Source organism: Limulus polyphemus, unplaced genomic scaffold, assembly GCF_000517525.1.
Source record: "Limulus polyphemus unplaced genomic scaffold, Limulus_polyphemus-2.1.2 Scaffold5135, whole genome shotgun sequence".
Lineage (NCBI taxonomy): Eukaryota > Metazoa > Arthropoda > Merostomata > Xiphosura > Limulidae > Limulus > Limulus polyphemus.
In genome coordinates this window covers 33,211-46,276 of record NW_013670745.1, presented here as the reverse complement: position 1 = coordinate 46,276, position 13,066 = coordinate 33,211, and the positions used below count along the sequence as shown (strand labels likewise).

The 13,066-nt window shown below is 30.6% G+C and overlaps 1 protein-coding gene across 1 annotated transcript in view; it reads left to right on the top strand.

Moving 5' to 3' along the window:
- The window catches only part of LOC106472171, a 35,507-nt gene extending 24,955 nt beyond the window's left edge, over positions 1-10,552 (top strand). The window contains exons 6-7 of the mRNA XM_022400778.1: positions 5,183-5,562; positions 7,351-10,552. Of these exons, the coding sequence (XP_022256486.1) occupies positions 5,183-5,562; positions 7,351-7,524 (554 nt within the window). The 3' untranslated portion in view covers positions 7,525-10,552. The remainder of the gene's footprint in view (positions 1-5,182; positions 5,563-7,350) is intronic.
- Positions 10,553-13,066: the final 2,514 nt, after the last annotated feature.

The following is a 13,066-nucleotide window of genomic DNA, read 5'->3' as shown; positions in this document are numbered from 1 at the left end:
CCATTTGGCTGTACAATGTGCTGCAGGGGTTCCCTTATAATACAGTTGTTTCTATTCCTTCCATTTGGCTGTACAATGTGCTGCAGGTGTTCCCTTATAATACAGTTGTTTCTATTCCTTCCATTTGGCTGTACAATGTGCGGCAGTGTTCCCTTATAATACAGTTGTTTCTATTCCTTCCTATTTGGCTATACAGTGTGTGGCAGATGTTCCCTTATAATACAGTTGTTTCTATTTCTTCCATTTGGCTGTACAATGTGTGGCAGGTGTTCCCTTATAATACAGTTGTTTGTTTCACCTTTGTTCCTTTTGTTGTCTGACTCATCTGTATACTTTCACTATGCTTGCCTGTCTTCATAGGTTGATTTGAGTCACACGTGATTTTGAAACTACTATAAAAGCTCTTGCTTGACTTCTTGATTCGAAACAATAGTATCCTTAACCCTATGTACACAGGTGGGGTTCAAAGTGACCTTTTACAGAGTACCATTCAACATGGTATTATGTATTTGATGTCAGAGTTATCAGCTATATATTTTAGCTTATACTGCTGACTTATCAGTAGTTCATGGTAGAGGAAAGTAAATACCAGGTACGTTATATTGTGATACTGAAAAAAACAAACAACTATATATACATTTCAGAGGTTCTAGAGGCTATGCAAATGCAATATGCAAATTGTATGGAAAATAGTGTCTTTATTCTTCATATGATTATCTGACACTCCAACTTGTCAAAAACTGTGTCAGCCTGACATTAGATAATTCACAGACATATCTTATGTACAAATACTTTAGTAACACATCTGTTTTTTGTTTTTTTTTAGTGCAGTACAGACATGTACATTTTACTAAAAGCTTACCACATTTCTTGTAGGTACATAAAATAAGTTTGGAATTACAATCAACATTCCTTCTTCAATATTTGTGTTGAAATGTGGGTAAATATAATTTACAAGATTATGAAACTTTTGTAAATCCTTGTCCTCTATATTAAATCATTATTTATTTTTGTACTTCATTTCTATGGTCATGTTGCTGCATCTATAGCTAGTAGATAATAGTAAATCTTCCATGTTAACTTAAGAATAGAAGAAACCTTGGATTGTTTCTCTTAATGCACATGTGAAGTCACACAGTGGACCAAAAACATTCTTCGTGCTTTTCAGACTTCTAACTTCTGTGTCCTTAGGCTTAAGATGCCACTTGTTTTTGTTTTAAGAAATGCTACACCACATCATAAGTTGAATTCCAGCATGTAGGCTGCTGCATTAGTATAAAGTTTTCACTTACAAAACATTATCAAGACTACAAACACTGTCGAGGTAACTTTAAATAATTTATATCATGTTTTAAAGTTTTTCTTATTGTTTTACCGTAATATACATTCTTGTGTTCCAGTACTTATAGTGGATTTTACTGTTATTGTTATTCTATTATTATAACACTAGTAGATGGAATGGAGTTTTTCAATGCAGATTTGTTGTAATTAGTTGCTTGTTTGTTGATGTAAGATTGTGTGTTATTGACTTCTTCATAATTGCACCTGTAGTACTGGGAAATGTTAGTAATTTTGCATAATGAATGCCAAGTCTCAAATACTCTCTGGTCTCCAATAAGTGCATGGACAACTGACAAATATTGTTATTATTAAATAAACACTGGAGACATTAAAAACGTTTATTGTATGTATGTATGTGTCTTTACAAGAACTGAGCTTTGAGAGGATGATTGGTGTCGGGTTTTTATAGCACTGGATTCTTTACAGTAGGTGTCTGTGACTTGTTGGCAATAAATTTCAACAATAAACAGACAGCACACAGTCCACTTGTTTTAAACTAATATATATTCAAAACAAGTCAAACGTATGTACAAGTGTTTGTTATGCTATCAGTTATCACAGTGGTATCACGAACTTTAAATAATTGTCTCTCTTTTTTTTTTGTCAAGGTCTACACAGGCAGGTTCAATTACTTTAGAACACCCTCTGACAAGAGAAATTATTCTCCTCTACTGTGTTATTACAATATAAATTGTGAAACTCACTTTAGAAATTGCCACTGTATGCTCTTTATGGATAAACTCACAATTACAGTCTAATTTCACATTTACTTTCACTAACTTTCTTCCTTGTAGTAATTTGGTTACCTGTGTATATGTACATATTGCCTGACTGAGGCTTAGAACTTTCTACAAACTAAGTCATTATGATGTAACAATACTCACATAAAGCAAGGAGAAAAATTCAGAAGCATTAAGTAACATGACATCAATTCACAACATTTGAACTGTGCAACAAATGGTTTGTAAACAGCTGCATAAGTAAACCTTTGATAAATTATTGCTTCTAAAAATACTAAATTTAACACTCATGCTATATAACTATGTAAATCATAACTCTCATATTAATTTTATGAAACAGTTGTGTACATCTAACAACTGGGTTATGAATAAATTAAAAAAGGAGAAAATGCAATAAGCATTGTGTCACAAAAAAAATCACTCAAAATTATCCTTCAGTTTAGTTATTTCAATAAAAAAACAGTATTTCAACATTTTACAAACCTTCCCACCTAACATCAGCAGAAAGGTCCAGATGTTGATCAGACAGTTTTAAATAAGATTGTTGCATTGCCAGAATTTCTTTGATTAAATGCCTTTCTTTTTCAAATTGTGCAATGAATCATGGCAGTATTGTTTCCATGGTGGTACTATGGCTCCCGAGTACATAATATGGAAGAAGCAACATTTTGGTGTCACATTTTAATGTCACGGTGTACCATTTTTACCAGTGCTATTGTCCATTACAACATTATATATAATTTATATGATATTGTTCTCTTCAAATGAATAAATGAAAATATCTATATTAAACTGGAAAAATTTTAATGAAATCCCTTAAGATGTTATCTAGATCTCCTTGGGTTTGGAAAAGGTACATTGATGATGTGTTTGCCATAATAAAGAATGTTAACCTTACATCTCAATAACTAAAAATCTCAAACGACAAAAGAATGAAAGTATTTGAATAGCTTCCTTTACTTCATTTTATAATCCAGATTGAAGATGGTATTTCAATTAAAAAGGGTTTAATTTGAACCTTAAGATGCCTATAATTTGTTTTCTTTTTATAATAATACCAGAATCTCAATCAGGATTTACTTAAAAATGACTATACACCATAGTTTGTAGTGGAATCAACTGATCCCGGATGAACGACTACAGAAATGATTCAGCTTCATGTGTTGTGAATATTTTTATTATTTTTAGTTTAGTATGTACGAGTGACTTTTAGACCAACAGTACACTAAGAAAATTCTAGCTGATGCTGAGGATCCCATGCCAATTAAACAAAAAACTCAGCAAACTTTATAAGACCCCTTACAACAACTGTCCGGCATTTTATATTGGACAGACTGGTCATGTATTGTAGAATTACAAAACACGGAATGAGCCCCACTGGAGTCTGGTGTTTAGATGAATGTGCCTCAGAAAATCGCTATAACGTTGTCAGGGAAATCAATAAATACCTAGACTATGGTACATCTATATGAGAACAAGAGATTACATAGGGGTATACACATCATCTGTTAATCAACTTATTTGTGGTATACATATTGTCTGTTAATCTACCTATTAGTGGTATACACATCATCTGTTAATCAACCTGTTAGTGGCATACACAATGTCCGTTAATCTACCTATTAGTGGTATACATATCATCTGTTAGTCAACCTATTAGTGGTATACACAATGTCCATTAATCTACCTGTTAGTGGTATACACAGTTTGAACCTTCCTACATACTAACCTATGTATCTATGTAAACATAGTTATCTACTTTTTGTACAGATTATTTATAACATTTTTCAACTATCAGAAACCATCTACTTAAATAAAACTAGTGTTTACATTGTTGTAGATTTAATTTTTACAAGTCCAGATGTAGCCCAGTGGTTAACATGCTAAACTGTGCTAGAGGTTTTGTGGGTGTTGTTGACTAGCTTGCCTTCCATCTAGTCTGTCAGTACAGAATTGGGATGTCTAGTGAAGATAGCCCTTGAGTTGTTTTGTTTGAGTTTCCCAGTTGTTATACAACTGTTGTTTTTTTTTGTAACTATATATTACACAGTTTATTCAGTGATTTTAAATTGTGTAGTTCAGAATCTAGAGTTACTTGTGGTTGGTGGAAGATATATTTTCTCTAGTAACGTTTACTGCTTATACAGCAAAATTACCTTTTTCTATAAAAAAAAAAAAATATGTAATGTTCTTTTATGTACTTAATTATTACCTACAGATAATACATGTAATATTTTTGTTCAATCTACTTGGCAGTACTCACAATTATAGAACCAGTAAAAAAGGAGTTTCCTTATTTGTGAAAAAAACAACAGAAAGTGTATTGTCGTTTTTTGATTTAAAATAATAAAACAGACTGTATTGTAAGTCTGAGGGGTAGTTCATTGTTTATATTTAGACTGTATTGTAAGTCTGAGAGGTGGTTCCTTGTTTATATTTAGACTGTATCACAAGTCTGAGAGGTAGTTTCTTGTTTATATTTAGACTGTATCAAGTCTGAGAGGTAGTTTCTTGTTTATATTTAGACTGTATCACAAGTCTGAGAGGTAGTTCCTTATTTATAACCAGACTGTATCACAAGTCTGAGAGGTGGTTTCTTGTTTATATTTAGACTATATCACAAGTCTGAAAGGTGGTTCCTTATTTATATCTAGACTGTATCATAAGTCTGAGAGGTGGTTCCTTGTTTATGTTTAGACTGTATCGTAAGTCTGAGAGGTGGTTTTTGCTTATTTTTAGACTGTATCATAAGTCTGAGAGGTGGTTCCTTATTTATATCTAGACTGTATCGTAAGTTTGAGAGGTGGTTCCTTATTTATATCAAGACTGAATCGTAAGTCTGAGAGGTGGTTCCTTATTTATATCTAGACTGTATCATAAGTCTGAGAGGTGGTTCCTTATTTATATCTAGACTGTATCATAAGTCTGAGAGGTGGTTCCTTGTTTATGTTTAGACTGTATCGTAAGTCTGAGAGGTGGTTCCTTGCTTATGTTTAGACTGTATCGTAAGTCTGAGAGGTGGTTCCTTGCTTATATTTAGACTGTATCGTAAGTCTGAGAGGTGGTTTTTGCTTATTTTTAGAATGTATTGTAAGTCTAAGAAGTGGTTCCTTGCTTATATTTAGATTGTATTGTAAGTCTGAAGGTGGTTCCTTGCTTATATTTAGATTGTATAATAAGTCTGAGAGGTAGTTCCTTTCTTATATTTTTCCAGGAGAAGGAAGTAGCCAGCACCACTGCTGATGTGGAGGATTTCCTGGTAGCCAAACTAAACAACAATCCTACTCTAGATACCCACTTAATGGAAGCTGTGAAACTTCTGATGTTGGTTTCGGCTATAGAACTGTACCCCAGATACCAGTCCCAGGAAAACCTTCCAGTATTCATTTGGTTACTGTTTGCTAGGGCAACCTCGAGAACTCCGAAGGACCTGATGTTAAACCATTTAAATGTCCTTAAGGAAACTAAACATATAAAAGAGGTAGAGTTGATAATGTACAGTTTGATTGTCTAAATTATTATAAAACTGGTTTATTTAAGTTTCTGTTGTCTATTTGAAATATTTCATTGTAGATTTGTCTCACTTAATTGATTTTCTATTGTCTACATGTTTTTGACAAGTCCACATATGGCTACGAACTGTTTTTGTTTCAATTGTAGCAGTGTGAGTATAATGTGATTTAGATATACAAGCTTAGTATTTAAGAAATATAGTAATATGTGATTTTTTATCATTATTACAACAAGATAATTTTTGTGGATATTTTGCTAGAACTTTATTTGTTCCTTTTTAACAAGTTATAATTTCTTTCATCATACAAAAACATAATGATGCCAACTCTTGGACCTCCAGTTCTGTTGTAAGCTTCAAGTATGTTTGGTATTGCACCTGGAAGTAACCCAAGATTTTTGGTTTACATAATCTCGTATTGATGTAAATACAAAAAGGACTTTTCATTTTTAGTTTATTTTGTTGAAGAAACAGCTCAATTTTTCCATTAGATCCCTTTTCAAAATCCTAGTCTCTGCATGTTGAAATTGATACATAATGTGTATCTGTTTAAAGTAATATGCATGTATACATGTGTTTCTCTGTTTAAAGTAATACACATGTATCTCTGTTTAAAGTAATATGCATGTATACATGTGTTTCTCTGTTTAAAGTAATACACATGTATCTCTGTTTAAAGTAATATGCATGTATACATAATGTGTTTCTCTGTTTAAAGTAATATACATATGTATCTCTGTTTAAGGTAATATGGATGTATACATAATGTGTTTCTCTGTTTAAAGTAATATGCGTGTATACGTGTGTTTCTCTGTTTAAAGTAATATACATATGTATCTCTGTTTAAGGTAATATGCATGTATACATAATGTGTATCTCTGTTTAAAGTAATATGCATGTATACGTGTGTTTCTCTGTTTAAAGTAATATGCATGTATACGGGTGTTTCTCTGTTTAAAGTAATATACATGTGTTTCTCTGTTTAAAGTAATATACGGGTGTTTCTCTGTTTAAAGTAATATACATGTGTTTCTCTGTTTAAAGTAATATACATGTGTTTCTCTGTTTAAAGTAATATACGTGTGTTTCTCTGTTTAAAGTAATATACGTGTGTTTCTCTGTTTAAAGTAAATATACGTGTGTTTCTCTGTTTAAAGTAATATGCATGTATACATAATGTGTTTCTCTGTTTAAGGTATTATTTACAACAACTAGTCTAAAGTTCTGCATGATTAAGAAGTATGTATTAAGGTTAGGTCATGTGTAGTAAATATCTTCAATCATGCATTCTCTTACCTATAGTATTGAGTATAAAAAACATTAATAAAAATTCTGAATCAAACTTTTACTGACACATTATTTTTACCCATTAACATTTTCTCCCCCTGTTTACTGAGTAGACATATATTGTACACAGAATGTAAGCCTATAAGTTAATTTTGCTCTTCAGTGATATCAAGGCACAAATATAATGTGCTTATCATTATTGTCACAATAATTGTTGGGGTTTGTTGGCCTTTAGGTCTTAAGACTGGTTAAATGGCCCACATTTTTCTGATAGTGTATTGGTATTTAAAGTAATTAACTACATTATTTAAGTCATTGAATATTTTTTAAACCTAATTAATAATAATTGTTGATACTACTTAAATCTATTTAAATTAATGACAAATTAATGTTGTTGTTTTTTTGTAAGAAATCATGTAAGATTTTTCTTTATAAATATAAAAACATATAAACCTGACATTTTCTTTCCAGGTGGAGCTGTACTTGTTAGGCTACAGTCTTTTTGTCACCTTAAAAGTGTTCCAGTTGCTGCATTATGGTAGTAATAACTTTGTTACTCACTATCCTGAATGGAATATTGGCACTTGGCCAGAGATTCTGCTTATAGCTGAAAATGATTTACATTATAACACAATAGTTAGGTGATCTTTTCTGCAACATTTTGTTTTACCCACAAAACTGATTAAACTTGTATTTCAGACTGATTTAACTGTAATTTTTTAAGTAGTGTTCAGCATTTCATTTCATCTCAAATGGTAACAAATTGGCAAAGTAAGCTTGATGTATTGTGTCTTGCATCGTATAATGGTGGTATTCCCTGCATTATTTATGTGAAAGGTAATATACTGCCTATACTAATTACGCTCTTCATCTCATAAATGTCACAAACTTTTTTTTTATCAGTGAGACCATCAGAAAAGTCTTAATACCAGATTTTCATAGTTCTTCAGTTATAACTGGCCCCAATATATATATATATATATATATATATACACATACATACATACACAAGGATTGAAGTTTTTAATTGAAGGTTTTACAGTGACAAATTCAAGAAAAAGGTGGTTTATAGGGAAAGTTTAAAACTTACAATTTTGCTAATGGGAGATGAAGTATTCAAGTTTGGACATCACTGAAATATATTATGATTAAAAAAATAGAACTCTTGTAAATAGTAGTAGTTCATTGTATTTATGTAAATATTGGTTCTGGTTTTCTTTCTCCTACAGTAAGTTACTTAATTAAAGCATAATTTATTAGTTGTACTGAAAGTGCTTTTATAATGAAAATAACAATTGTGATAGGACAAAACAAAAGTTGATGTACTGTAGTGTCCAGAAGTGCTTGCAGGAGTTTACATATAGTAACAAAAACAAGTACCAATCATTGCAATATGTAAAATTAGCAATAACACAACCACATACAAGAGTAAAAATACAAATAACATAATACAAGAATTCAGGTAACATCCACTTACAAGAGTAACAATACAAATAACATAATACAAGAAGTCAGGTAACAACCACATACAAGAGTAAAAATACAAATAACATAATACAAGAAGTCGGGTAACAACCACATACGAGAGTAACAATACAAATAACATAATACAAGAAGTTGGGTAACAACCACATACAAGAGTAAAAATACAAATAACATAATACAAGAGTAATAATACAAATAACATAATACAAGAAGTCGGGTACAACCACTTACAAGAGTAATAATACGAATAACATAATACAAGAAGTCGGGTACAACCACTTACAAGAGTAACAATACACACAACATAATACAGGAAGTTGGGTAACAACCACTTACAAGAGTAACAATACAAATAACATAATACAGGAAGTTGGGTAACAACCACTTACAAGAGTAACAATACAAATAACATAATACAGGAAGTCGGGTAACAACCACTTACAAGAGTAACAATACACACAACATAATAACAAGAAGTCAGGTATAGAGTGAGGAAACAAATAATAAGCATATGTCAATTAGATAGAAACAGTAGACTATTTAATACAAAAACAGCTTAGCTGTTGTCATTCGTAGTTTTTTTTTTTTTGAGTCCTGGAATGCTAGATGGATGTTTTTTTTATTGAACCAACCAAATTAAATATAATACAGGGAGCCAAGATATTTATCACTTTAGTTTATTTGAAGCTTAATTGTTCAGTGTAGTTGTGGAATTATCAAACACTATAAACACATAACTATACACTTTCTTGGATGTTCCATTGTTAAGGTAGAATGTGCTAAAATGAAGAGAAAGGTATGTTTCAACTTTATTGATATATCAACCTTTTTTTTAAATGTGTGTTGATTTCATTAAGACTGTGGATATGTATTTATGATACTTACACTTCAAAATAAGAAGTCTTCACAGAACCAAGACTTTTAAATTTATGTTCTACAAATAATATATCTGGTCATTTATTTTTTAAATTGTATGTTACTGTGATAGACTCTGTTTATTTTACAATTCTTTAGATTTCGAAGCACAGCCTTTTCTATCATGCTGGCTGTTGCATGACATTATGCTTTCAAGGTTTAAAAAAACAAACTAGATTAGGCTGTTTCTACTGTCTCTGAGAATTACATTTAAATGTCTTAAAAACAAATAAATAGGATGTGCTGCTAGAATGTAACAAATTTTGTATTTTAATTTTTAGCTTAAGATAATTGTGATATTTATGAAAACTTTATTGCCGATACATTTTTACTACAAGTACATACACATAGGTTTATTTGACAAAACTGCTTCAGAACAATGATTCATTGGAAGCTACTGTTTCTAATGAGGTAAGGAAATTTATGTTAAGAAAAGTTGATTACTCTGTCAGATACATGAATGAAAACATTTGAGTAATAAAAATATTTACGCACATATAAATAAATTAATTCTCAGTATTGGTGGTTTAGAATAAACAAGTGACTGAATATATTAAAGTATGGCTTTTTAAGCACGTAATTTAAATCATAGTTAACTTTTGATATTAGTATATAGTTGTAGTTAAGAAATACATGTTTTTTTTAAATCAAGTTCCAGATACTTTAGTTAGACATACATATGATCACTACAACACAAGGGGGTATTTAAGGGTAGTTTTTTTTATTGATAACCTTAACAGGTAAACCGTTAGATATTTAACACATCCATCAAGAACGAATGAGTTTTTAATTGACTTTTTTCAATATATAAATTGAACAGGTTGTATATATTATAAGACCTTAGGCTTACCTAACTACTCTTTGAAATAAAGTAAACCAAATATATTTATAAAAAATGCATAATTAAAAAGTATATTACTGAAATGATGATTACTGTGAAAGTTGACTGCTGTTTCTCTGTCTTTCACAAATTCATATTTAACATGGTAAAAAAAGTCACGTTAAAGATGTTTCCCTGATAGTTAATGTGTGAAGAAAAGATGGCTGAGTTTATAAACTGGTTTAAATACACAAATTTTAGTGTGTAAGGATGAAACACTTGGATACCAAAGATTGTTGAAGCAGGTTTTAACTTGGTATTTTGCATGTAGATAATGCATATATATTTAGAGAAATGTATGTAGTTTGAAAAATAATAATTAAGTAGTGGAGACTCTTTTAGAGAAGTGCCTTTGTCCTTTGTGTGGAATGAAATAAATGTATAATGTATGTAGGTGTTGTGTTGTAGCTTCATTATTACTTGGTAGTTTAACATGTGGTAACTGGAGGAGTTTGTGATAAAGAATATGCTGAATTAAGTACATTTTTAACTTCTGTAACAACAAGTTTAAAATATAATCAAAACTACATGATGAAGCTCTCAAATATAAGAAAGTTTTACTAGAAGAACTGACACTGCTTTAAGACAATGTTTATATTAGGGTGTTTATTTTCAGAATGTAGATCAAATCAGTTATCTTGTAATAACCTATACACCCCCTCCCTAAATTACCAGCTATAGTTCAACATTAATAATTCTGTCAATTTCCCAGCACTTGGTGTTAAAGAAGATATAGTATAAACTGCACAATGGTTCATAAAGTAAAAACTTTTACAAACATAAATTCTTTATTCACAAAGATAACCCATGATTAATTATGAAACATAATGCAGCCCACAGAGATAACCTATAATCACATAATTTCCTTGTCTGAAAATATGACTTATACGAAGATGGGTGTCATTAAGCTACTGTAGTGCTGAATGTTTTCTTTTTTAAACAGTACATCTGGAATTCTTAGTTATACGTGGTAAGTATTAGTGAACCGTAACTTATATTCTCCAATGTGCCACGTCGATATCGGTAATGGTTTTGACCATTTACATGACTTGTTAGATTAAGAAAAAGAAGAATTAAATGGACCTGGCACGTTGTTAGCTGCTGGCAAATTCAACAAGTTATCATTAGTTTCCTTGCCTCATCTGCATAACTAATGTATTGGCAATTTTTTAGAGTAGACTTAGAAAAACATTAATTTTTTGATTAATATAACGTGGAGAATAAGTATGCATGTTTTAGACTAATGACATGTTTGTCCATCTGACCAAATCTTCTAGGTTTAAAATATCCATAATATTCCATCAAACATCTCCCTATTTTCTGATTGGATTTACATGAATCTCAGCTTTGAATATTATCCATATAATGCAAGGCACTTGTATAGTGTAAAAAAAAAACAGACAAAATTCTTCCTCTCTTTATTAACTTACTTTATGAACCTCTATGCTCAACATATTGTACATACAATTATCAACATCATGACCAGAAGTGGGTAGATGATACAACTAACAGTTGTGTGTTTTGGATAAACAAGTTATTTGTAATAGTTTAATTTCCTTTTGGTTTTTCAGTTTACATTCAAATCTTCTTTCCAGTTTGAAATTCGTACTGTAGTCAGCCTTTTACTCGTTTTTTAAAAGAAAATGCTTAATATACAACTGCATTAAATTTTCTGAAATTTGCCATAATACAAATTTGTTTTTTTTTTACAGAATTCTTGGACAAGAAGGTGTCTTTGAAGAGTACAGACGAAATCGTTATTATGAAAAACCTTTTCAAAAAAGGCGTAGAGTAAATTTCGAAATCTGTAAAGCAATTTACAATGAAGATATGGAACGTAGGATAAAGTTTACAATGAGAAAAAACAGAGAAGATCCTTGGGTGGGAAGATAGATCAATTAGGACTTGAAGAGGAATAACAGTAGTAAATAGTTGTCACTCATCAATGTAGCTGCCAGTTATGTATTATTATATTCTTTACAAACTTAAAAACAATTAATATTCCCTACAAGATATTTTAATTATCTCAGAAATATTAATATTTTTAAAGATACACATATTTGCACTAATCCTCCATTATCTTCAAAATAATATACTGCAAAAAGGTTAGTATCACTTATGTAAATTGATAAAAATAAAAACTATTGCTAGACACACATCTAACAGTCATGAATAGTTGATGGCTTTTTTTTTTTCAAGAATGCCCACTTGTGTTGTCTCTTTCACTACAGGCTCGGTCCCTGGGACTGACCTCAACCATTTTGTGCTTGTTATAGTTTTCAAATTAGTAACCAAATGTTAATGAAATTTGTTATATTATCAGTAAACATTAAAATGCTTTCATATGCAAAATATCAAATTTTGTTTGATTAAGTCTTAAGGTTTGTAAAGCAATGTTTCTCTCCGCATGTTGCATATCTTTCATGCAAAGTAATATTCATTTTAATATTAAAAATACTTTTATGCACCAGAAACTTTACATGTGAAATCTTCATAACGTCGAGATAGTTATGGAACTATTCTTAAGAAAAAACTATACTGTATCTGTTATTTTCAGTAATCTCTGTACGCATTCAGTAGATTTGACCAATCTCGCAACCACCATAAAAAATTAGGAAATAAATATAAATCATGCCTCTTTCATTCTAAAGTGAACACAAAAAATAAATGTTGACTAAACTTAAATCTCATAACATTAACCTTTCAGCCATGCCTGGCTAACAATACAGAAGTTACAATGACGCAGCTCACGTGCACTCTTGTTACCATATCAAATAACATAAAACTTGCCTTGGCTGTGTTTTAAAAGACTAGTATTTTGTAAAATACAGTCACATATCAATTATTATACAACATATATGTATATAAATTATTGCTATTTTTAAATAAGTTCTTAAACTAATTTTA